Raw genomic sequence first — 27,303 nt, forward strand, 5'->3', positions numbered from 1 at the left:
TCTTTGGAACTGTTATGGGTCTCTTAGTCCATTCAGGCTGCTATCACAAAATGCCAGGGACCTGGGTGGCTTATAAACAACAAACATTTATTTCTCACAGTTCTGGAGGCTGGAAGTCCAAGATCACGGTGCTGGCAGATTTGGTGTCTGGTGACAGCCTGCTTTGTAGACAGCTGTCTTTTTGCTGTAATGCCCCATGGCAAAAAAGCAAGGGAGTGTTCTCGGGCCAGTTTTATAAGGGCAACAGTCCCCTCTGAGGGTTCTGCTCTTATGACCTAATCACCTCCCAAAGGTTCACCTCCTAATACCATCACTTTGGGGGTTAGGTTTCAACAGAGGAATTTGGGGAGGACACAAACATTCAGGCCATAGCATATGGGATAGAGAAATAAACTTCTGTATTGTTGGGTCTCTTTGTTATAGCAGCTAAGCCTTTGTATGTAATACAAAAGAATACACAAGAATCTTGGATGGTGATTTTCTCTAGAGAGCGGTGTTGGAAGGGAGATTTAAATTGCCTTTTACATCCTTTTGTAAACTTTGAATTTTTAAAAACTTATATGCAGGTATTAGCATATATCCATTTTAAAAATAACATAAAACAGAACAATGCTGACTTTCTCTTTAACAAATTATATGTCTGATTTTTCCCATACCGGTATCTTAAATGAGGAATAAGTGAGTTTCGGAAACAAATGTTGTTAAGCACTGATTTCACTATCTTCACTTTATGAAGATATTTGCTAAGAAGGTAAAACTGTTTGTGACTTTCATTAACTTTTGATTCTGTCAACAGAACACTGCCACAGTGTGTGAGCTTGACGTAGATCCCTAATTACTAATGCTACTGAAAAATCTACATTTTCACTTTACCAAAGCAATCAGGGAACATGGAAATGAGTTTCTACCAGACAACAAATTAATGTAGCATCAAGATATTTGTCCCCATGCCTCAACAAACACCAGCATAAATGTCTTCCTATAAACATCATGGTCACAAAACAGGGTTCAATGTGACAAAGGTAAAATAGTCCTTGGCAAAGTTGTACTGATTTCCACTTTGTCCATATTAAATACCACATTTCCCCGAAAATAAGACCTAGTTGGACCATCAGCTCTAATACATCCTTTGGAGCAAAGATTAATGTAAGACTGGGTCTTATTTTAATATAAGACCAGGTCTTATAGAATAGAATGGAATGGAATGGAATAGAATAGAATAGAATAGAATAGAATAGAATAGAATAGAATAGAATATACCAGGTCTTTTTTTAATATAACACCGGGTATAGTATAATATAATATAATACTGGGTCTTTATAACATAATATGTAATATAATATAATACCAGGTCTTATATTAAATTTTGCTCCAAAAGACGCATTAGAGCTGATGGTCTGGCTAGGTCTTATTTTCGGGGAAACATGGTAACACTATGACACACCATTTTGTTTAGTTTCTTATAAACATATAAAGATAATTCATCCTGTAAGATTAATAAGAGACTGTACTTAAGGAAGGATGGTGCGTTGGAGAGTTTTCTTCTTTTCATTCTGAAGGGACTTTATTTTATTATGCTTGTATAATTTCCAGTTATTCCCAGGTAAATTTCATAGGTGCCTCTTCAAGGTTTATACCTATACTGGACAGAGGATGTTATGGACCGATACAGAGGAACCAAGGGGACAACAGAGGTGAAGGGGAGTGCCAAAGTTGTTTCATTTGGGAGAAAAGCAGAAAGGGTGCCAACAGGTAGGCATTTTGACTTTATGTCTTCCGAGTAGGAAGTAAAGAGAGAATTAATTTCTCTATTAATTATCTGAATGTACAAACTTCATGAAAACTGTTTCCCTTTTGATTTCTACCAAAAATTTTTTTTAAACTATTCTCAAAAAATCCAGTGTAGGTGGCAATTTCTTTTATATTATAGATCTATTTCCCTACTGTATATTTGTCATATGTCCATCATATGAAATGAAGCATTTTTTTAAAGGTGTGTTTTTCTAGGACCCATCAGCTCCAAGTCAAGTAGTCATTTCAATCTAGTTGTGGAGAATGCAGCTCACAGTGGCCCATGTGGGGATCGAACCGGCAACCTTGTTGTTAAGAGCACCGCGCTCTAACCAACTGGGCTAACCAGCTGCCCCGAAATGAAGCATTTTTTATCATCCACGATTTGCAGCAACTCCAATTGATAGATACTCTAAATCTTTCTAATTTAGCTGTATACTCTAAAAAATGGTTAAGAAGTTAAAAAAAAAATAAACACTTAAAAAAGCTATCTCAGCCTTTAAATGGCATCTAAACCTTAGAAGTCAAATACTATAGCCAATATTTATAAAAGTAATTCTAAAAGAAAGACTAATGCAACCACAGCATAATATAATCATGTAACCATGGATATATGATAAATCTAAACAGCAACTTAACATCAGAACTATTAGTTGCGGTTTCAAAAGTTCTTAGATATTGAAAAGAAGATGGAGTAGGCCAGCTGCTAAAATGGCATACAATAATCCCCGCCTCCTGAGATTCACAATCTCTGCCCGAGATGGCAGGCTGATTGAAGCCATCACAACTCGGTCATAGACTAGTTTTCCTGGACTGAGGTGATCACTCCTACTGAGCTGGTGGGACCTGTGATCTACTTCTAACAAATAGAATATGGTCAAATTGATGGGATGTCACTTTCCTGGTTAGATAACAAAAGACGGTGACTTCCATCTTGCCAACACTCTCTCTCTTGTTGGCCTTGGTGAAACAAGCTGCCATGTGGAAGAGGTCCACGTGGCTGGGACCTGAGAGCAGCCTTTGGCCAACAGCCCAGAAGGAACCAAATCCTGAAAACAACCACATGAGTGTGAGCTTGGAAGTAGATCCTCACCCCAGGAGATGCCTATGGCTCTGGCTGACACCTCCATTGCAGCCTCTGATAGACCCCGAGCAGAGAACCCAGCTAGGCCGTGCCTGGACTCCTGACCCACAGAGACTATGAGATAGCAAATTGTATTGTTTTAAGCCACTACGTTTTGGGGTCATTTGTTATGCAGCAATAGATTACTAAGGCAGAAGGGTTATTTCTTTGCATTTGTATTATGTTGGTGAACCATGACTTAACATCAATTAGTATTGCTTAATGGAATCAACATACAAATTGTTATACCGTGAATCATTTTCAGTTAAGACCACATTTTTCAGACTTTGCCAAAACAAATCTTCTGCCTTGGGGTTGTCAGGCCATTGGAGGATGGAGCTCTTGCAGATTCTCTGCCTCAGCCTCAGATACTGAGAATGCTGTAACACTGGCTCCAGCAGAATAAATACAATCACATCCATATTCTCATCCATTAGCCTCTGCAAGGCCAAGTAGAAGGCGGTTTTAAAGCTCCAGCTTCTTGCATATTTTTTGGTTAAAACAAATATTGTTTTTTTGCTTTGGTTGATGCTCTGCATGAGGTTATCAATGACGGCTAATCCCGGGTCCCAATCCCTCTCCTCCAAACACAGGAGCACATTTTTTTCTTCACTCTCTTCTAGGTGAAAGCGTAGCTCATTTATCACCCAGTCCGTAACAGAGGCATCTTTGGTGTCATAAGAAACATAAGCATCGTAGAAAGTTTGGGATGTGGAAAGAGACCTATAGCCTTTTACCTTAGCTAAACACACTTGATAGATAAACCAAACATCCCAGTAAAACCAATGGTGACCCAAGGCAGCCAATATAACCACGATGGTGATGAAGGACGTGAAGAAACATAATGTGGCCGCAATGGTGTCTGAAACACAGGTGGTTAGCTCTAGTTTTATAATACTCTTCCCTCTTTGATTTCCAGGACTGTCACAAGTGATGGCTGCCAGTCTAGGAATTCTGACATGCAGATTTTCATCCATCCATCTTCGAAAATCTCCCAGGTCACAAGTACAGTCAAAAGGGTTTTTATGTAGTTGCAAAACAGCTAGCTTGGTGGTGTTCTGAGTTTGAAGTGTGGATCTGTTGATTGTCTGTAGCTTGTTGTAACTGAGATCGAGGTGTACCAGATTTCTGGCTTCAGAAAGAAAGCCGGAAGGCAGGTGGAAAATCCTATTGTGACTCAGTAGCAGCGTCTGAAGAGAAGGTGTGAATTTAGATAGGCTATAAGTTAAAAAATAGAGATGGTTTCTACTTAAATCGAGCAAGTTGAGATGAACAAACTGCTGAAGTAATGACCAGTTAAAGAACTGTAAGTAATTATTATTTATATACAGTTCAGTGAGATTCTGGGGCAAGTTAACAAAAGCTTCATCTGGGATACGCTGCAGCTTATTATAGGATAAATCAAGCCGGGTCAGGTTCCTGAGACCTTTAAAAATGGCGTTGTACCTGTCATCCTCAGCATGCCACAATTGATCAAGGCAGTTGCCACTGAAAACTAATTCTTGCAGGGACACGCTACTCAGATTGTACTCTGTTAAAGTATAAATGGAGTTGTAGCTCAGGTTTAAAATGTTTAGCTTCGTTAAGTTTTTAATGAATCCTAGACGGTGCGTTACCCCTGCTATTTGAAAATAGTGTGCATTGTAGCTGAGATCTAGAACTTCTAATTTAGTCAATTCACTGAAAGCAAGATCACTATCAAAGTCTAGTTTATTGTGTGACAAATCCAAATATTTGACATTAGACACAGCTGAAAATTCAGTTCCATTTAATGCTTGAGCATTGTCATTTGAAGACAGATTTAAGCAGGCAATTTCATTTTGAAAAGCTTCAAATTGCTTTTGCCCAATAAAGAAAATATTGTTCAAGCTTAAATCTAAGGCTTTGCCATAAGTTGTACATTGTGGCTTTATTAAAGGATTGGTGCTATGATAAAAATTCGAAAGCGGGTCAAACTTATTATTTGCTGAACGTGGCTTACGGATATGACTTTGGCCAGTGGAGTCATTTGCATCATATTGCCTGATACCATTTACCAAGGGTGATATTCTGTTTAATGACAAGTAAACGACCTTCAGGTTGCGATGGTTTCGGAAAAAGGTAAAATCAATTTGCTTAATAAAGTTAACACCCAAGTTGATAGTCGTTAAATTTGAGAGGTTTGCCAAGGGCTCCAAATCTTTTTGCCTAAGTTCCTGGAACACATAACCTTCTAAGTGCAATTCCCGGAGACTCTTAAGGTTAATGAATTTTGAAGAAATATTAATATTTGCTGGATAGTCTCCCTTTATATAGTTAAAAGATAAGTCAAGTATTTCTAAGACGGGCAGCTTTGCTAAAAAGTCCCCAGACATTATTTCTTGTGCTAAATTGTTGAATTGAAGATACAGCTCCTTCAGATGATGCATCTTGTCAAACCAGGTTGCAGGAATCTTGCGGAGGGAAGTGCTGGAGAGGTTCAAGATTTGAAGATTGGAGAGGTCATGAAAAGCAAGATTATCTATGACAATTGAAGCGCCTCCTGGACAAGGTGTACAGGGAAATGGGGCGTTGAAACACTTTGGACAGTTCCCGCTTAAATCTAGTACTCTTAAATTTTCCAATTTCTTGAAGTCTCCTCGATGGATGACATGGATATTGGTGTTGCTGAGATACAAGTTTGTGAGGGAGCGTGGCAGGTTGTGTGGCACTTGGGAAAGGTTATTAAAAGATAGTGAAAGCACCTTCAAATTTGTCGTCTCTTTAAATGTTCTGTTGCTTAGACAAAAAGTTTGATTACAAGCATTGCCAAAATAGCAGTTCCAGCCCAAATAGAGAGTTTCCAGATTCCCAAGTCCAGAAGTATTGTTTTCAGTTATAAAAACTATGTTGTTTTGAATTAGACTAAGTGTTTTCAAAGACCTTGGCAAATTAGCAGGTATTTTGTTTAACTGGTTGTCTTCAAGCAGTAACTCTGTTAGGTTTTGAAGGTCAAAGAAGGCCCCATCTGTAATAGTCAGGCCGTTTTTATTTGTATAATGATTTTCAATGTAGGGTGGTAGCACGACGTTGTGGTTTAGATTTATTTTAGTAAGATTTCCCAGCCCTCGAAATGATTCATTTGTTATGAGTGTGATGAAATTACTAGACAGGTCTAGTTCTGTCACATATTTGCTCACTCCTTTGGGAACTTCACGCAGGTCAAGACCACTGCACTCTGCAATAACAGAGGAATTTTGTCTTGTCTCATGGCAAGGATAGTCCCTAGGATAGTCTGCTCCAGCGAAGAACTCACAGGAATCACAAATTAGCAGGAAAAGGCAGGTCACAAGCAAACACTGAAGGGTCATGTTTACCTAAGGAAAATCAAAAGTGGAGGCATACTATTAGAATAGTGATATTTGCCAGGTATTTCATGATGAAATCAACAGTGCTTCACCACACTTTGTATGAGTTTTGAAGTGTGAGTTCTCTTAACAATTAAATAAGTTGCATTAAATTACGTTCAGAATGATTTTAAGCTTTCATTGTGTTCAGCTTCATGGTGCTAAAAGAAGTTGAAGGTGGAGCTATCTCAGATTATGATGATGAGAAAACCTTGGAAGCTTTTGCAGAAGCATTAATCAAGATGCCCCATCAAAATGATAGGGCTGATGCTGGACCATGGCTATGGTTCATGCTAGATCTATGGCATGGCAAGCTACATACGAGGTCTGACAATTACATTCGCGAACTCATCCTAGAAAAAGTGCTATATATCTCATTGCTGAATATCACTATGGTCACCTTCGAAGCACTCCCCTTGGGAAGCTATGCACTGATGCCAGTGCCTAGTCCACCCTTCAAAGCAATTTTGAAACTCTTTTTCTGGAACGGTCATCAGAGCTGTTGTTGTATTACCCTCGATACCCTGAATGTCATCAAAATGTCTTCCTTTCAATGTTTCCTTTATCTTTGGGTAAAGAAAGAAGTCATTGGGGGCCAGATCAGGGGAGTAGGAAGGGTGTTCCAATATAGTTATTTGTTTACTGGCTCAAAACTCCCTCACAGACAGTGCCGTGTGAGCTTGTGCATTGTCCTGATGCAATAGGCATGAATTGTTGGCGATAAGTTAAGGTCATTTTCATCTTCTTTTTATAAATTTTATTGGGGAATATTGGGGAACAGTGTGTTTCTTCAGGGCCCATCAGCTCCAAGTTGTTGTCCTTCAGTCTAATTATGCTGGGTGCAGCTCTCTGGCCCATGTGGGAATCGAACTGGCAACACTGGTTCAGAGCTTGCGCTCTAACCGACTGAGCCATCCAGCCACCCCATTTTTATCGTATTCACACAGCCTTTTCAGCACTTCCAAATAGTAAACTTGGTTAACTGTTTGTCCAGTTGGTACAAATTCATAATGAATAATCCCTCTGATATCAAAAAAGGTTAGCAACATCATTTTGACTTTTGATTTGGACTGATGGAACTTTTTCAGTCATGGAGAATTGGCTGACTTCCATTATGCACTTTGATGCATTGTTTCAGGGTCATATTGGTAATCTCATGTTTCATCACCAGTGATAACACGGCCCAAAACATCGTCTTGTCTCTCCAAAAGGTTTTGGCAAACTTCGACTCTTTTGGTTTTGTTCATTGGTGAGTTCCTTTGGGATGATTTTTGCATACACCTTTTTCCTGCAAAAATGTTCAGTTAAGATTTTCCTAACTGTTTCTGTATTGATGTTTACTTGGTCTGCTATGCTTCTCACAGTCAGCCGATGATTTTGACGCACAATTCGACAAATTTTTGCAATGTTTTCGTCAGTTCTGCTCGTTACTGGCCGCCCTGACCTCTCTTCATCAGTGACACACGTTCTCTCCCCTCAGAAAAACATTGAATCCATTTGTACACTGCCATTTTCTTCATGGTATTATCCCCATAAACTTGGACTAACATGTCCCTGATTTCACTTCTACTCTTGCCAAGTTTCACAAGAAATTTAATGTTTGTTCATTGCTCTAATTCAAGCTCAGACATTCTCGCAACGGCACACAAAAACATGCAACAACAATAATGAACGCCACTCAGCAAGACACCACCACATGTCAACACGAGCACAGCTGTGAGACACTGATATTCCAAGGTTATGAAACCTTATCGAGCTGTTTATACAGTGCTGCCAATGTAAGCGTATGGTGGCAAGTTCACAAACTTAATTATCAGACCTCTTATCTATAGTTTCAACCTATTAATATAACTCTTGATGAAACTTTGGCCAGTTCCAATGAAAGTTCAGATCCTGCTTCTATTAAAGTATTAATAGAAGTATTAATAGAAGTATTAATAGAAGTATTAATAGAAGTATTAAAGTATTAATATTAATACTTCTATTAAAGTATTCATGATCTCCAAGTCAGGGTCATCTCTACCTTATTAACACAACAATATCTCGCATTGGTATTTCCCATAATTTTTCTATACCTTTATGGTGGCACGTATCAAGTTCTCTGATCTCCTTGCATGACAGGAAAGTGGACACCTTCTGTTGATAACAATAATAACAAAGTATCAGTTATTGTGCCAAACATAAACATGTTCTCATCCACATTACTGTTTGCAGCAACACAGCAAGATAGATTCTATTATTATCCATATTTAGTAACTGAAGAAACAAAGTCAAAGACTTAAACAACTTTCAGAAGGATGATACATGGCAGATCTGGGACTTGAGTCAATATGATTCCAACATCCTGTTTTTAGCCACTAGCCATCATACTACACAATCTAATTTTGAAATCTTCCCGCCAGAACAATGCTTGAAATGTAGACAGCACTCAAACATTTTTTTGTGGAATGGCTACTATTCATATGTACCTTATCATACAAACACTGGCATCAATAGCTATTCTTTTGTTAATATTGTAAACTTTTATAGGGAAACATGGTGTTTTATATTTTTATGCATCTTCTGTAACACTTAGTAGCATGCCTCACTTTCTGTGCCTCTTTCTTGATAAAGGGCTGACTATATTACTTTCAGTAATTATACAATGTAATAAACAGATTAATGTGATTGGTTTGATGAAGGGTTATGTTCAAAAGGACTCTCAAAATCTTATCTCACTGGGTATGAAGACCAACCTTTACTAAACTATATTTTTCACTAAAGCCCAACTCATGTTCTTATTGTGAGTTAAGCCAGGTAAGTGCTTTCTCCTAAATTATCCTAACATTTAGGTTTAGGGAACTAACAGTCTCTGCCATACCCTTACTATATTATACAAGATTTTTATATGGATGTTCATTATTCTTAGGGGCAATAATTATTGCCCAATTATGACAGATAAGAAAAAACCCCAGCTCCTTATGAGATGAAAGTTAAAGTGGAGTAGAACTCCCAGGAATTTTCAGTTATTTTTAGTTATTTTCAACTACAGCACTATGTAGGTACTGCTGCTCAATGTTTAACATTTACTGAAAGAAAGCCCTGTTTTACCTGGTGTGGTAGGCAGAATTTTAAGATGGCCCCTGACTCGCCCCCTGGTATTATTCCTGTAATTATGTTACATTATGTGGCAAAAGGGAGACTATCTAATCTAATCACCTAGGCCTTTAAAAGCAGAAAGTTTTCTCTGGCTAGTAGCACAAGGGAGAGTCAGAGAGATTGGAAGCAGGAGAAAAATTTGACGCACTGTTGCTGACTTGAAGATGGAGGGGGCCACTGACAAGAAATGCAGGCAGCCCTTTAGAAGCTGAGAGTGGCTCCCTGCTGACAGCTAGCAAGGAAATTCTCCCCACCCCATTTACAACCACAAAGAACCAAAACTGACTGATGACCTGAATGAACCTGGAAATGGATCCTTATGCAGAGCCTTGAGATAAGAGTCCAGCTTGGCCAACACATTGACTTTAGCCTTATGAGACCTAGAGCAGAGAACCCAGGCAAGCCTACCCAAACTCTAACCTACAGAAATTTAAGCTAATAAATGGTTATTATTTGAAGCCTCTAAATTTGGGGGTTATTTGTTATGTAGAAATAAAAAAAACTAAAATATCTAGATAATATGTGTGAAAAGATGATTCATGGCTTGAAAATATGCAGCTCTCGCACAGGCCACCACAGATCTCAAGGCTCGACATCTCCACTGGGGGACACAGGTAAACCAAGGGGGTAATGAAGCTTGGGGACATGAGCAACTTTGGGAGATGACACAGGCAATGTTATATTTTCTCAGCACCTAAGCTGATAGAAGATTTCCAAGTGTGAAAATTGTTAGATTTGGAACTTACTTCCTGACTCTTCCCTGAGCTTTGCAAGCTGATGGGTGGCCTGGGGAGTCTATTTGATTACATGCACAGCTTATTAGTTAGCTCACAGTCTAGTGGGTTAAAGAGACATGAGTTGGACACAACATTATAAGATTTCAACTGTGACACAAAAAAAAAGGAGTCCAAAAAGAGGAGGATTTCACCTATTCATAGAGGCTGGGAAAAATTTCCCTGAGGAAGTAAAACTTGAGCTGGGATTCTAAGGTTGAATTGGCACGTATAAGGCACAAAAAGGGCAAAAGTATGTTCCAGCATATGCGAAAGCCCTGAGAGTATTCCTTCAAGTTTCCCATGCTGTGCCCTCACGGGAGCCCTGGAGAGGAATCCAGAGGGGCATGGTATGGACCTGAGACAAAGCCCATCAGGTTTCAAGTCCTCAAAGCTGGTTGAAACCTGCAGAGAACTGCTTGCAACAGTAGGACCCGAATAAGAAGTAGGGCCAACATGGTTGGAATGGCACATAATAGATGACAAATGGAGATGTTGCTGAGGTCCTCAGTATATCCACGTCACTACATTCAATGGACGTTTTTCAGTCCTCATCTTAATAAGCATGTAAATATACGAAAACAAAAGACAGCCAGGGACATAAGAAAAGACGAGAGTGGATTGTAAGCTTTATCTGAAGAGCAATGCAAGACTTTGAACGTTTTAAGCAGAGTGGTACTATGCTCATTGATTCTATAGTGGTCACTGGCAAAAGGGCACACAGAACTTCAGGAGCAAGATGATGGTAGCTCAAACTAAGTTGGTGGCAATGGAAATACCGTGTTTTCCCGAAAATAAGACCTAGCCGGACCATCAGCTCTAATACGTCTTTTGGAGCAAAAATTAATATAAGACTGGGTATAATATAATGCCGGGTCTTATATTAATTTGTGCTCCAAAAGATGCATTAGAGCTGATGGTCCAGCCAGATCTTATTTTTGGGGAAACACGATAGAGAGAAATGGGTTTAGGAGATACTTAGGAGGTAAATTGAGAGATATAGCAATAGATGTATAATGGAGGGGGGATTGTGAAGTGACTTTTGGGTTCCTGGTCTGTGCAACTGGAGGGATGAAAGTGCCATGCACTGAGAAAGAAGATCGTTTGGGGCAGGGGGCGGGGGAGTACATATTGTTAATTAAATTTAACACATTGAATTTGAGTTGAGTTTGTGATCTTCCAGGGGAGATGGCCAGTAGGAGTTGCATAATGCATCTTAGGCGGAGAGGAGAGTTGTGATGGAGGGATGAATTTTGGAGTCATGGCAACTACAGCCACGGGTCTTAATGAGATCATCCCGAGCAGTGTAAGCCATAAAAGGTCTTCCACATTTCAGTATCAACAATTTTCTCATCCATTTTTTTCTAGTAATTTTATGATTTTACTTTCTTATATTGAAATATCTTCTCCCACTGGAATTGTTTTGGCATGAAATGTGAGGCGCAGACTTACATGATTTTTTTTTTCTAAATGGAGACCAGTGTGCCCCAACATCATTTATTAAATAATCTTTTGCTCACCAATTTCATATGCTCCCTTCATCATAAACGAACTTTCCTGTGTATTTGGATCTATCTCTAGACTCTCTATTCTGCTTCATCAATCTATTCATCACTCATGTGCTGGTACCACATGTTTTAATAATTATAGTTCTCAGGTATGCAAGTTACTGACAGGGCAAGTCCTGCTCATGATTCTTTTGTGAATGGATCACATCTATCTTACCCTCTAAGAGGTCCTTGCTGGTGTTCACTAGAAGTATTGATTTCTACATATTAATCTTATACCAAATTACTATACTAAGTTCTCTGATTATTTCGAATAGTTGTTTCTCCATGTGATTTTCTGGAGCAAGCAATTCAATCATCTACAAATAATGATCATCTGCCTATCACACTTTATGCAGTCTAATTTATTTTTACTGTCTAATTGCATTGCCTAGTTACTCCAGAACAATGAAAAAATAATAGCAAAAAAAGCAAAAACTAACCAATTAAACCACACACAAATAAAAATTCTGCCTCACAAAAACCATGGCAAACAATGCCAAAAATTAAAAAATAAATTAGGAGAAAATATTTGCAGTTCATATCACAGATAAGGGAGTAATATAGTTGATATGTAAAGACTTTTTATGCATAAGTGAGAAGACAAGCCAAAAGAAAACTGGATAAAAATACACTGAAAGTTCACAGAAAAAGGACACACAAATAGCTCTTAAACACAGGAAAAAATACTCAACTTCACTCAAAAAATTGCACTGAGATAACATTTTTCACAGATTCTACTGTGTGGGTGAGGATGTGGAGAAACAGGTGCTGTCGTATTTTGCTGGTAGGAGTCTAAACTAGTGCCACCTCTAAGATAGAGAGCAATTTGTAATATCTATCAAAATTGGAAACGTACTTAGACTCAGCAATTTCAATTCTAAAAGTAGACCCTAAAAATAGACCTTCACGTATGTAAATGACTATATACTTATCCAAAGATGCTCAATGCAGGGCTGTTAGCAATAGCCAAAGATTGGAAATAATCTAAATGCTTATGAATAGTGGTCTGGTTTTAAAAAAATACGTTATAGTCATATAATGGAATACTATGCAGCAATTAAAGATGAGACAGTAGCTCTATTCATTTATTCATTCATTCAAAAATATTTATTCAGCATATACTTTATTTCAGGGTCTGTTTTCAAGCTGGGGATATAGCAATGAACAAAACAGATGAAAACAGCTGCTCATGTGGAACTCACATTACTAGGCAATATGTTAGATGGTGGGAAGTACTATGAGAAAAATAAAGAGGGGAAAGGAGATGATTATGCAGACTGTCCCTCCACTGGGATTTGTCTGACGTGTCTGATTAGACTGGGGTAATGGGTTTGGGGGAAGAAGGCCACAGAGGTAAAGTGTCATTCTAGCCCCATCACACCAAGAGCACATACTAACAATATGATTTACACTGTTGATATGGACCTTGATCATCTGGCTGAGGTAGTGTTTGTCAGATTGCTATCATTTTTAATTATAGATTAATCAAAAATAAAATACAATAATTTTTGTAAAAGGTCCATGGGGAACAGATGGCAGAGTGAGGCCAGATTGCAGACACTTTGCATGATAGACAGAGCACTGTTGGTAGGTGAGACATTTGTAGGTGGTCACTTGGGCAGGTCCAGAGGAGAGAGCCGTCCCGTGTGGCCTCTCTAGCCTCAAGTTAAGGCCTTAACATCTAATTTCAAATGCAACTGTCTCTCATCTAATGCTGAGAAACTGAGGACAGGATGTAGGGTGTACTAGACACTAGGAGGAGGCCTTCTGAAATTTGCTGTATTTTCAGGATGAAAATGGCCTCCCAGAGAGTCTGCGGCACCTTAAAGTAAATGTTGGGCTATGGAAATGATCAGAATATTCCAGAGGGGATTTGTGAGTGAAGAGCTTGAGGTTCCTAACTCCACCCTCCCGAACGAGTGCTGAGGTAAGAACCTGAGTTGATAAGTTCCAAAGAACCTCAATTGGAAGGAAAGCACATGGGTACGAAGAACGAGAAGTGGTGACCAGGCAGCTGGCAAAGAAGTTGAGGAGGAAACTCTGACTATTCAAGCATCTCTACCCTCCTCAGGGCCTCACAGAGGCAGAATGGACTGCGAAGGCTCATCGTTCATAGAGTGAACCGTAGCTCACATCATCCAGCTGGATCTGAGGACAGAGAATGGAGCCCAGGGCCCCAGCGAGAACTGCACCTCCCCAGCCAACTTCTTCCTCTTGGCCACACCCATGCCTCTGGCCACCAAAAGTTGTGGCCCCAAAAGGACATCAGAGGGAACCAGATCCCAGACAAAGTGAGAAGGATCCCGGGGAAAATTATCCTCATTAAGCTGTAACTAGTGAATAAACACCGCCCAACATGGCAGGAGAGAAATGGCAACTCTGCAAATAAAACAGAGAAATGGTAATGATGCAAAAAATAAAAAAATAGAGAACTGGCAACTCTACAAATAAAACGGAGGAGAAAAAAAAGCAATTATATAAATAAGACAGAAAGTGGAACTATGCAAATAAAACAGAGAGCAGAGAGACAGACAGAGACAGAGAGGACACTTCTGTTGTTTGAGCCTGACATTTGAAGGTTCCCATGAAAGTGACAGTAAAGGACTAGGACCCTAACAAGATCAGAGAGCGCATTAAGAGGAGATCACAGCAGACAAGGATCGCTTAGCATGTTGAGGAAGATGGAGAGCAGGCGGTTGAGCAGTAGGTGTCAGAAGGGAGAAACCAAAGGGTCAGCTACAGCAAAATTCATTCACATCACAGAAGCCTGGAAAGACTCCAGAACTCAGGCAGCAGCCATGGCAAGTGGCATGCCAGGTGGGGCTGCACAGTGGATTGATTGAGAGTCCGCATGAAAAGTTAGACCCTCCTGGTCCTCTCTCTGAGACTTACTGTCTCGAAAGGTCGAATCCAGAGTCTTGGGTTCAGGACTCCAGGCACAAGTGAAGGCCCGGGAGAACTGCCAAAGGGAAAACATGAGGGTCAAGGACATTCTGTGTCTGAAGCGTGGAACCCCATCTGTTTCCCTGCCCGGCTCTAGGAACTCGGACAGCCATTGGCTTACAAACATCACACTCCAGCACCCTGGAAAGGAGACTGGAGGATCTTGCTGGGAAAACAGACAGGCATAGTAGCAGGGCTGCAAGTGCAAAATTTAAGGGGACACCCAAGAACTTAGTCATCAAGATGAATACTATTTTAAAAACCAAGAATCCCTGTTGGACAAAATATCAACATTTCAAACAAGGACAGATTCTGACCCTGTACTTGCAAGGCCCTGCTCCACCTGCCTCACCCTCATCCCGGCTCTGGTTCGATAAAACTTGATTTACTGAAACACGCAACCAGTTTGCGGTCCAGAGCTTGTCAATTTGATTTTTTAAAAAATAACTGAAAAATTATTCATCCCGATTACTGAGCTTTTTGGCACCCTTCCTCCCTAAAATTTGGCACCCAAAGCAAGTGCCTCACTCTCCTCACCCTAGTCCTGCACCGCAGAAAAGATCTCCCATGACATTGGCACGCCCTAGTCCAAAGCTGATCACATCCGTCGTCGTGGGCTGAGACTCATCCGTGAACTGGGAAGCCCTGCTCTTGCAATTGGAGCTTCTAATCAGCTCTTTGGTGCCTCTCTCTTCAGAATGAAATAACAGCCAGCACCAGTCACCTGGGAATTCACCCAGTATGAAAGGGAGGTCAACACAAGAAAAAGAAAAAGAAAATCAGAGGCCCCCAAATTGGCAGAATCAGGCCTCTACCACTCAGGACAGTGTTTATGGTTTCTTTTCTTAATGCGGGTCCTGTCTCAATTCCCTCTCTGCAAGTCTGAAATCTGAAAAGATCTGAGCTCCAGATGATTTTGTTTTGCTTTTTGTAATGTGTTTGGCAGCAAAACCTGATCTGAACTGACCCAAGGCTACCATCACCTTTATTTATCCACTTAGCGTGAGCATTCTAATTTCAAGGCAGAAACAGCCATGGGTGTGACCTGGACCCATTAGAAGAGTTTTGTAATATATCATACAGGTAACATACCATATTTCCCCCAAAATAAGACCTAACGGAAAATAAGCCCTAGCTTATGATTTTTTAAAATAAGACACCCCCTGAACATAAGCCCTGAGGCGTCTTTTGGAGCAAAACTTAGTATAAGATCCAGTCTTATTTTCAGGGAAACACGTGTTATCTTACTAAAATATGAATTCTGAACTTTGACACAACACTGGCCCACAGGTTTCAGATAAGGGCTCATGCATTGATACTTAAATCTCCTTCATTGGGGACACATTAGCAATTCCTGAATTTTCCTGTGCTTGTGTTAAATCAGAAAACAGAATGTGAGAGGATGTCAATGGGGTCAAATTATGCCTTTCATGGGCCCGACGTACTTGGGTCTTCATGGGCCCCTTCTTCCATTAAAAAGAAAGTAAAAATTACATTTTATGACCCCGTTGGTATAAAGATGAATCTAATCCAAGCTGGATTATATTCATTATTTTGCTGATTTTAAAAGAAATTAAAATCTTTGCTTAAAGTATCATGGGCTGTAGGCCCTGTGCGTTCTGTGCCTAAGAGGAGTCGGGCCTGGGTGTCAATGATGGTACAATGGGGCTCAGATCAGGCCCCCGGACACAAGTTACGTAGGATATACTTCTCAGAAAGTAAATTAAGTGTTAGATTGGGAGCTGGTGAACTAAAGGATTAGGATTGAATGGAAGTGGCATAATAGAGAATCAAAAAAGGACAGTGTTACAGGTTGAATTATTTCCCTCCACCAAAAGATATGTCGAAGTAGTTTTAACCTCTGTACATGTGAATGTGACCTTATTTGGAAATAGGGTCTGTACAGATGGAATCAAATTAAAATGAGGTCATACTGGATTAGGGTAGGCCCTAATCCAATGACTGGTGTCCTTATAAGAGGAGGGATATTTGGGCACAGACACACACAGGAAAGATGGCCGCGTAAAGATGGAGGCAGAGGTTGGAGTGATGCAGGTACAAGCCAGGGAATGCCAAGGATTGCCCGCCACCATCACAAGGTAGGAGAAAGGCATGAGATAGATTTTCCCTCTGAGACCCTGAGACCCCAAGAAGAAACCAGTCCTGTTGAAAACACCTTGATTTTGGACTTCTGGCCTCCAGAATTGTGAAAGGATAGACTTCTGTTGTTTTGAGCCACCAAGTTTGTGGTACTTTGTTACATCAGCCCCAGGAAACAGAGTAAGAGCAGAGAGCAGATAAATAGGAGTTATTCAGTGGGAACCACTGCTGAGACAAGTTCAAGCTGCCAGAAAAAGCCCTTTGTCTGGACATGCCAGTGAGCTCGCTGCATAGAATACCCTGAGGATGACTGGGTCTTCATGCTCTGGACCTTTCACTGAGTGTTGCCTTGAAACACCCAGAAAAAAAATCGAGATCCATTTCTTTAAAGAAACCATATGAGTCACACCCTAAAAGAAATCTGCTTATCTTCCCCTCCCTGCCAAATACAGCTGTTGCTAGCTATTAAGGAAGTGATTTCACAACGATTTCTCTATTTTCCACACAGAATCAGTTCTTTGGTTGAGTCCATGGACACACGATAAGACAATTCTCTCCTTTGGGTTCTGAAGGAGCCAAATGGTACAATGAAAACAACCTGTTTCAGTCCTCGCCCAAACCTTCCTTCTCAACTTGGACCCCAGTGGACATCAAAAACACATCTTTTTAAAGACCAGTGCAGTTTGAAGGACAGCTCGGAAAAGTCTACCATAGGTGAGGAACCTGGGAGTCAGAGTGAACCAAAGGGCCACCGCCAGAACCCCCCTGGGGTAAGAGTTGTGGGCAGGGCAGAGACTTGGTGCAAAAAAACTGATCCCGCTAAGTGATACTAAAATAAATCCTGCAGGTTTTCCTACACAACCTAAGGTGAAGATGGTCTGCGAGGTGCCCAATGCTGCCTTCCTGGAATAAACGGCTTTTTATCTTTGCAACCCCTTTCCTAGGCTGCAAGCAGCCATTTTGCAGTGATGCCTCCTCTCTCTTCAAAGGCTTCCTTTACCAGCATGTGGTTTGCCTCAGCCCATCTCCTCGGCTGCACCCCTTTCTCAGGATGGGTCCTGCTGATACCCCCTAATACTAAATTGTCAAGAGAACCTATTGATTATAAGACGTGATTAATCCCCCCAATTGAATTACTTAGTTGTTTGGGCATGATGTGGGATTCAACCAGAACTGATTTTTGCCAAACGGGAAATATTTCTAAGTTTTCGTGGGTTCTGGTTCATTCACAGTGAGTATGTTGACCACTGGCACATTATGAAAGTAAATTAATAAAGAAATGGTTGTGCAGATAGGATTAATCACCTTAAGTGAAATTTACAATTAATAATAGTTACTTTATTTTATCCATTTCAAATCCGTTGAATTCACTAACAGCTTTGAAAGACAAAGGAAACCACTACCACATTAAATGCACACATCAATGAAGAGATGGATCCTGATTTCATATACATAAAAATATGAAAGCTTATGCTGTTTGAATTCCAGGAAATATCGTGAGTTCATTACCATGAGGCAGACACTGGGCTGAGAGCGACTCATGCATTTCCTTGTTTAATCCTTCTACAAACCAGTGAGGTGGGCGCTATCATAAGCCCCCATTTTACAGATGTGGAACCTGAGGCTTCACAGAGGCTAATTTACCCAAGGTCACTCAGATGGTAGGTAGGTGGCGAAGCTGAATCTGAGCCTACATGCACCTGAGTAGTTAACAAATTGGTAGGACTGGAACCCAGGGACCAGTTAGCAATGATCTGGTTTTGATTATCAGCAGACACCATAGCCATACCTGGAACCTTCAGGATTTCGGTGCCGGGGTGAATTTCTGCACTGATCAGTCAACCACAGTGCACTCTGTCATCCCACAGAACTATTGGAAGTCCACTGATTTTAGACATGCACCAACTAGCAGCTCTTTGTAACCATCTGAAGCGTCAACACAGCCTGTACTTACTAATGCTGATCCACAACCATGGGTGACACACTTAAATTTCCTGTGTCTTTATTGCCCTGAATAGTCATAAATTGGGGATAATAGTTTAAAAACTAACAAATCCCTCAACTACATTTAACAACTCAGTTAAACTCAAATACATTCCATTGGAACAACGTTCCCCTCAATAGAGCCAGGAGGTGACACTAAGACACAAACCATCTCCAACTGAGTTTCAAGGATGAACCCTGGGTAATGACATCCTCCCCTATGAGACACCTCCCTACTCCCTAAGTCTGGGGTTTTCATGAGACGGCCTCCTGTCCCATAATCCTACATGCCATGTTAGGATTATTGCATGGAAGGATGAAGGGCAGTGACTAGAGCAGAGAATGAACTTCATCAAGTGCCCTCATCCTGCCCCGCAACCTCGGCTTTTCAGATAAGGCATACCTGGAACCGTTATGTTGCTCTCGGAAATCAAACCAAGGGGGGCTAATGAATAAGCTTCAGGTCTCCCTACCGCCTTGTCACCCCTACAAAAGGACTATGCTCTTTAGTGAAAGGACCAAAAGAGCTGTCCAGATGCTGCTGTAAGACAGTGGTTCTCAACTGTGGCTGCACATTGAGACCTGGAAAGTTAGAAAGCTGCAATGCCCAGCTCCCACCCCCAGGATTCTGATTTCATTGGTCTGGGGTTCAGCCTGCCAGCAGAACTTTTTAAAACCCCCTCTGTGATACTAAGACATAGTCAAGACTACGCCCGTGCTCTGAGGCCAGGAGTTCTGGACTTCCACCTCCCACCAGTGGGAGGGAGCCAGGGCATTTTTCCAAGGCCAGTTCGATTTTATTACTATTCCACTTTCTTACAATACAATTATATTGGCTTCCCACAGCAGTTTACAAACATCAAATAGAAATTAACATCCATTGCCATTCCGTATATGTCATTGGCCCTGTTGGCTCAATTCTTTATGGGCCATTGTAGTTATTTTGTAAAGCGTCATAAAATTTCAGCGCAGAATTAATCTCCTTTCAAGATCTATAATGGGCATCAAATGGATGCAAAAACTAACTTTAGAAACTTAAACATACATTGAATGGTGGCATAAAAAAATGACTCCAAGAACTTTAATAAGCACTAAATGAGTGTGGAAAACAATAGGTAAATTTTGGATGAGCTTCTCTTGAAATCAGACTTCTCAATAGTTCTTAGATCTCATTGAGTTTTCTAGAAAATGTATCATTTTTTAAAATTATGAAGTTTTTCAATCTGCCAGTTCTTGACAATAACAAAAACTGACCACTTGCTATGCCTAAACACTAGAGAATATAATTTTAGAAATAAGAGTTACTTAAAAACTCCTAACAAGAAAAGTAATTAATATTGAACGTTAAGCTCCTTGTAGGATATTAATTTCAGGCTTTGCCTTGGCACTAGCTAGTGACTCATGTACGAGAGGGGACAGAGTTTGTCCTTTTCTTTAGAAGTAGCAAAGGAGAAAAACCTCCCCATCCACTTCACCTCCAACCCATTGGTTCTGGAAGAGAATATTGTTTCTGGCAGGACCAGAAAGTAATGTTCCAATTCAATTCTTAACTTGGAATTGGCTTGTCTTCCTGTCCAAAATAATAAGTCCACTGCATTTCATTTTCAAAATTACCTACATTTAGAGTTGTTTCATTACTTAACCTTTTGATCCTTATTTGCCTATTCATCCCTTACTCTGTTCATACTATTTGCCACCAAACCATATTTCGGGGTCAGAAATCACGTATTTTGCTGGAAAGCATTGTTAAAAGAGTAGAAGTACTTACCACTTTTCTGCTGTTGGCCCTCCTAATGTCTCATTCCACAGCCTGCATGCAGCACGGCAGAGTGGTACCCTCTATACGGTGGATGCACATGGAGAAGACAAACTGACCAACTTCCTAAATTGGTGACTTGACCATTCAGTGGAACCTAGCATGTGGTTTGCAGAAGTTTATGTGGGAAGCAGGAAATTGTGATTTCTTAACTGTTGCTAAATCATTTATTGACTGTGCTTCAAAATTTCAAAACTGAAATTGGGGGGAGAAAAGTCATTTATGAAATGATTTAAATATAACCCGAACCAGAAATTTAAATATAACCCGAACACAGTGTATTTTTGTGAGTTTGTGTATATTAGTGTGGATGTGTGGCTGGGTGCGGAGTGTGGCTGCAAGGATCCTCCCCAAAACGTTAGCAGAAGCTAGCTCTGGAGAGTAAGATTAGGGGGAAATGAGGGAGAGAATTGGGGAAATTTTTCCATTTACTTTAAAAAAACTCTAGGGTGTTTTTTTTTCAATTATAGTTGCTATTCAATATTATTTTATATTAGTTTCAGGCGTACAGCATAGTGGTTAGACATTCGTAGAATTTACTAAGTGATCCCCCCAATAAGTCTAGTGCCCACCTGGCACCATACATAGTTATTACAATATCATTGACTATATTTCCTATGCTGTACTTTACATCCCCATGACTATTTTGTAACTACCAATTTGTACTTCTTAATCCCTTCACCTTTACACCCAGCCCCCCTCCAACCCCCCTCCTATCTGGAAACCATCAGTTTGTTCTCTGTATCTATGAGTTTCTTTCTGTTTTGTTTTTTTTTCTTTTCGGTTTATTTTATTCTTTAGATTCCACGTATTTGTCTCCCTCTGACTTATTTCACTTAGCATAATACCCTCTAGGTCCATCCACGTGGTTGCAAATGGTAAGATTTCGTATTTTTTTTTATGGCTGAGTAATAGTCCATATTCCATTGTATTGTACATGTACCACCACTTCTTTATCCAGTCGTCCATTGATGGGCACTTAGGTTGCTTCTATATCTTGGCTATTATAAATAGTGCTACAATGAACAAAGAGGTGCATATATATTTCCAAATTAGTGTTTTGGATTTCTTCAGATAAATACCCAGGAGTGGAATTGCTGGGTCATATGGTAGTTCTATTTTTAATTTTTTTAGTAATCTCCATACTGTTTACCATAGTGGCTGTACCAATTTGCAGTCGCACCAACAGTGTACAAGGTTTCCCTTTTCTCCACATTCTCATCAACACTTGGTTTTTTATTTATTGATGACAGCCATTCTGACAGGTGTGAGGTGATATCTCATTGTGGTGTTAATTTGCATTTCTCTGAAAGTTAGTGACACAGTATCTTTTCATATGTCTATTGGCCATCTGTATGTTCTCTTCAGACAAATGTCTATTCAGGTCCTCTGTCCATTTTTTAAATTGGATTTTTTTTTTGGTGTTGCATTGTATGAGTTCTTTATAAATTTTGGATATTAACCCCTGATTAGATATATTATTGGTGAATATCTTTTCCCATTCAGTAGGATGTCTTTTCATTTTATTGATGATTTCCTTCCCTGTGAAAAAATTTCTTATTTTGATGTAGTCCCATTTGTTTATTTTTTTCTTTTGTTTCCCTTGCCCAAGGAAATATATCAGAAAAAAATATTGCTAAGGACCATGTCACAGAGCTTATTGCTTATATTTTCTTCTAGAAGTTTTATGGCTTTGATCTTACAGTTAAATCTTTAATCTATTTTGAGCTTACTCTTGTATATAATGTAAGAAGGTGGTCCAGTTTTCCCAGCACCATTTATTGAATAAGACTATCTTTATCTCATTGTATATTCTTGCCTCTGTCATAGATCAAATGACCATATAGGCATGAATTTATTTCTGGGCTCTCTATCCTGTTCCATTGACCTATGTGTCGATTCTTATGCCAATACCATGCTATTTTTATTACTGTGGCCTTGTAGTATAGTTTGATATCAGGTAGTGTGATATCTCCAACTTTGTTCTTCTTTCTCAAGGTTGCCATGGCTATTCTGTGTTTTTTTAAAATAGTTTCATATAAATTTTATGATTATTTGTTCTAGTTCTGCGAAAAATGCCGTTGGTATTTTGATAGGGATTGCACTGGACCTGTAGATTGCTTTGGGTAGTATGGACATTTTAACGGTGTTAATTCCTCCTATCCATGAGCATGGTATATGCTTCCATTTATTTGTATCTTCTTCAATTTCTTTCTTCCATGTTTTACAATTTTCTGAGTACAGGTCTTTTACCTCCTTGGTTAAATTTATTCCTAGGTATTTTATTTTTTTGATGCAATTACAAATGGGATTGTTTTCTTAATTTCTCTGATAGTTTGCTATTAGTGTATAAAAATGCAACAAACTTCTGAATATTAATTTTGTATCCTGCTACGTTACTGAATTAATTTAACATTTCTACTAGTTTTTTGGTGGAATATTTGAGGTTCTCTCCATATACTATCACTGCAAATAATGACAGTTTTACTTCTTCCTTTCCAGTTTGGATGACTTTTATTTTCTTCTTGTCTGATTGCTGTGTCTAGGACTTCCAATATCATGTTGATAGGAGAATGGAAGGAAGTACTCAGATTATTTGATTATTTTGTTTTGAGTTTCCTTTTCATAAAAATTACTTCTAGGAAGGTGAGGGGATTATAAAACAATCAGTCACCACAAGATGACCATGGGGTTTTGAAAATTAATCTGGGGAACATAATTTAGTAGTTACCAGAGGATAAGGGGGTTGGGGGATGGGAGATGAGGGTAAACGGCATCTAATATATGGTGATGGAAGGAGAACTGACTCTGGGTGGTGAACACACAATGTAATTTATAGATGATGTGATACAGAATTGTACACCTGAAATCTATGTAATTTTACTAACAATTGTCACCCCAATAAATTAACAAAAAATTACTTCTATATGTTTTTATTGTGACTTGAGAATTAGTTAAGAATAGTGTAGAAATGCATGAACATTATCCCAGTAAGGATAAAAATCAAGGAAAACCACGATAAAAAACCAAACAAATAAAAAAACCCTGAAAGGTATACACATTTTATCACATTCTCACACACACACACACACACACATCTATTTTGTCTGAGATAAGTATTGTTACCCCACTTTTTTGTTTGTTTGTTTGGTTGGTTTCCATTTGCATGAAATCTTTTTCCATCCCTTTACTTTCAGTCTATGTATGTCTTTTGATCTGAGGTGGGTCTCTTGTAGACAGCATATGTATGGGTCTTGTTTTCTTATCCATTCAGCCATAGGGTGTTTTTTCATTTGCTTTGTTTTTTGTTTTTTTACTTTACCACAAAAGTGTACTCCATTTAGGATTGCCCAAATTCATCTTTTGTTATATAACTCATAGATGTAGTTAAATAACATTTGCATTGCTTCATCTTTGTTCCACACATTTCCAAGACAGCACATAGCCAGGCGGGTGTGTGTTCCCCACCAGGCTGTGGCTGCAAAGAGGGCATCTTTGTCCTGGGTGTCCCTGCACCTCAGCCAGTGCCTGGCACATAGTATAAGCTCCATAAACATTCACTGAATGAATGAGTGAGTGAACAGATGAGCGTTAGCATTCATGAGGCAGGAAAAATTAATTTCCTGATTTGGCCTGATAAGTGAATTGGGTTATAAGCTCTCAGGAAAAGGGTCTCAGAGGTTTAACCAAGAGCAGAGGTCAGCAAACAATAGGCTGTGGGCCAAGTCTCACCCATGTGTGAAGAACTTTCACAGAGGAAATTTTGCAATTGAGCTGATGATGAACATTACACTCCAATTAGGCAAAATGTTATCATCCCTCAAAGAATTCCATTCTTTTCATTATTAGACCTATATTACACAAAACTGCACTCGATTATTATATTTTGAATTTTATCAATTAAATAATTGTTCAATTTGGGTTTTTTTCTCTTATTATGTAGGTATTTACATAATATCCCCGATTTGCCTCTTTGCCTTACAGAAAACATGTGCTGACCTTGGGCCAAAAGAATCGTTTGGAATGAATAGAATATGCTCCATCTTGCCTTACACTCCTTGAATTGGAGGAACACAAACTGGGATAGGGGGTGACATTTACACACACACACACAGAGTTTATTATTATTATTTTCTCTCAGGCCTTTGGTCTCCCTCCCTTGCATAACCTTTCTCTGTAACAACATATAGACTTTGGAAAACCTTCCTATGAAGGAATGCCTTTCAGAACTCATCTGCTTGGGTGGCCATTCCTAATTTGACTTCTAACCACCGGTCCCTCCAGCGATTCAAGGCCTGATGTGTGGTTTGAGAAGGGATTGCCATGACATCAGGGAACATAGCCTGTGGCTTCATGGGCTCACCAAAATCATTCATGATGCTGAGCTTGAAGACCTCATCTGGCTGCCACCCAGTTTCTTGGTTTTCCTTGAAACATTTGCTCAGAAATAAAATTTTAAATGGTAAGTAAAAATGACTGCCAGTAGTGTACTGAGGAAGACCCCTTCAGACTCGAGCACTGGTCAGCCTTTCTAGAAAAGCCAAACACACACGCCCTGGCTTCCAGGACACAATGTGTCATCCAATTAGACACAAGTTAATTGGGATCTCCTAAAGCATGGCGCATGCTAGGGTTATACTTGCCAACAGTCTAGTGCCCACGCCAGGCAAACTCATAAAAATGAGCCAGTGATTCAAATCAAATGAGCCTTCCCAGGTTGTTTCCATACAACCAGTAACCATAAAAGTTAAAAATGACAATAGAATCAACACCAGGGCAGGAAAATCACTGCAAACCAGAAGTTTAATCCCCCAAGGAAAGTGGCCAGAGGATCAAGCCCTCTGCCTGAGCCCAGAGACTAGCCCTCAGTGGCCAGGTCTGCTCGCCTTGCCCTGCTCTGCCCTGCGAGGGCACAAAGCTCTTGGGTATCTCTTTCCTGTTCTTCCCTTTGCCATCCACACTGACACAGACCTTTATTTCAAAATGGAGATGATCTGTCATTAAGCGCTCCTGCCAGGCAAGCCAACCAGGCAACATGGATGTTCCAGACACACAAACGACCAGCTGAAGCAGATGAACCTCTCTGCGCCTCAGTTTTTTCACCTCTCAAATGGGGAGAATACTAACAGATTCATCCTCCTATGGAAGCTTTGAGGATTATATGTGTTCATACGTGTGGAACCCTTAGAACAGTCCATGGCACAGAATAAGCACTCACCAAATAGAGCTAGTATTATTATTACTACTCTTGTCGTTGTGGACTTCACACATCTCTGGGCTGTTGCCCTCAGTAGGCCAGGAGAATCACTTTCAGGGCAATGACACCCTTTCCTGTGGCATCGATGAGCACCAGAGCATTCATAGTGTAGCAGATGGCTTCTCCACATCAAGGCTGTGGCAAAGTGCCATGTATGGAAATACCATGGAGCCTTGAAGATGCTCCAAGACCTAGGACAACACCAGGTGCTGGGAATCAGTTGTTTGTCAAAAACAAAAAAACAACACTGAATATGGAAAAGGCTCAAGTGGAAGGAGTCATGTAAAAGAAACATTTTTTTAAGCAAATGATTTGGATGAAGAAATGCACAAGAGGGTTTCTTTACATAATGCCAGAGCTGATGTTAGCCCATCCTGGTTTTAAATTGATGTGCAGAGCTCCTGAGAAGACAGCAAGCTGCCCTTCCCTGGTCAGTGCAGACACAGGTGAGATGGACTGCAGGACTCAGCCGCAGGTAGCAGGTATTATCAATCTCATGGTGCTCCTTCCTCACTCTCCCTTCCCCCTTCACTCCTGGGTGCCTTAACCCACTCTTCCTGAACCCTCAGTCTCAGCACTCATCCTGCCTCACACCTACCCCATTCCGCTCGTCCCCAACCACAGCCAGTTCTCCATTTGTACTGTTATTTCTCATTTCAAACAAAAGCTTAATGTGCTAGTCTATACAATGCCTCGGTGCCCACTGGAAAATGGTGGCCCTCTGGATAAACAAGTTAGCTAAAGCCACTCTCCCTTTTGGCTGAGTACCCCAAATCAGGGCACAGAGCTAGGAAGGAGGGAGGGCTGGATTATAGCCTCATGTGGCCATATGGCCACCTCCCCTTCAGCTGCGGCCAACCTGTGGGTCTCCAGGAAGGGCAAGTTTCCTGAAGTCAGTGTCTCCTAAATAATGGTCCAAGATACCACCAAAAGAGCACGCACTTTAGAGCTGTAAGGGCCCCATTATTTCATGGATGAGGAAACTGAAGCCAAGGTCAAGAGTGCAACAGTGGTAGAGAGGAGTACCGGAACTCTCACTGCTGTACTTCCACTCTGGTGTTCTTTGGACTTCTCCCTTCACAAAGGCCCACAGTGAAAAGTCAAGCAGTATCGAGTATTCAATCAGCATTTTGAGAAGAGGATGAGGGTGGGTTTTCTGGCTCCCATCAACTTTTTGTTCTTACTCCTCACCTCTTTTGTTAAAATCTCATTGTAATCATCTCTTCAGCGATGGACTGCATGTACTAATTCCTGCTGCTCCAAGTCACCAAAGTGAATTTAGGTGTCGACAGATGTTCCCAGACCAAATGGGATTAGTGCAGCAGAGAAGCATTGTAAGGTGTTGAACAATGTGAGTGCCTCCACTTGAGACATATGTGTCCTGACCTCCGCCCGTCAGGAAGTGGGCTAGGAGGCAGTCACTGCTTCATGGAAGGGTTGTCTTGGAAGAACTGGAGAAAAGGG

General features: G+C 40.3%; 1 protein-coding gene across 3 annotated transcripts in view; it reads right to left on the reverse strand.

The window, feature by feature from the left end:
* Positions 1–1,409: 1,409 nt before the first annotated feature.
* The window catches only part of TLR8 (toll like receptor 8), a 40,024-nt gene continuing 14,130 nt past the window's right edge, over positions 1,410–27,303 (reverse strand). The window contains exons 1-3 of one of the 3 annotated variants that reach the window (XM_033114155.1): positions 14,633–14,688; positions 8,355–8,415; positions 1,410–6,249 (exon numbers count right to left, since the gene is read on the reverse strand). In XM_033114155.1, the coding sequence (XP_032970046.1) occupies positions 3,124–6,243 (3,120 nt within the window). In that variant the 5' untranslated portion in view covers positions 6,244–6,249; positions 8,355–8,415; positions 14,633–14,688 and the 3' untranslated portion in view covers positions 1,410–3,123. Of the gene's footprint in view, positions 6,250–8,354; positions 8,416–14,632; positions 14,689–20,534; positions 20,675–27,303 lie in introns of those variants that run through there. The other 2 variants (XM_033114066.1, XM_033114241.1) reach the window with 2 other exon arrangements.

Source organism: Rhinolophus ferrumequinum, chromosome X, assembly GCF_004115265.2.
Source record: "Rhinolophus ferrumequinum isolate MPI-CBG mRhiFer1 chromosome X, mRhiFer1_v1.p, whole genome shotgun sequence".
In the NCBI taxonomy this organism is placed as follows: domain Eukaryota; kingdom Metazoa; phylum Chordata; class Mammalia; order Chiroptera; family Rhinolophidae; genus Rhinolophus; species Rhinolophus ferrumequinum.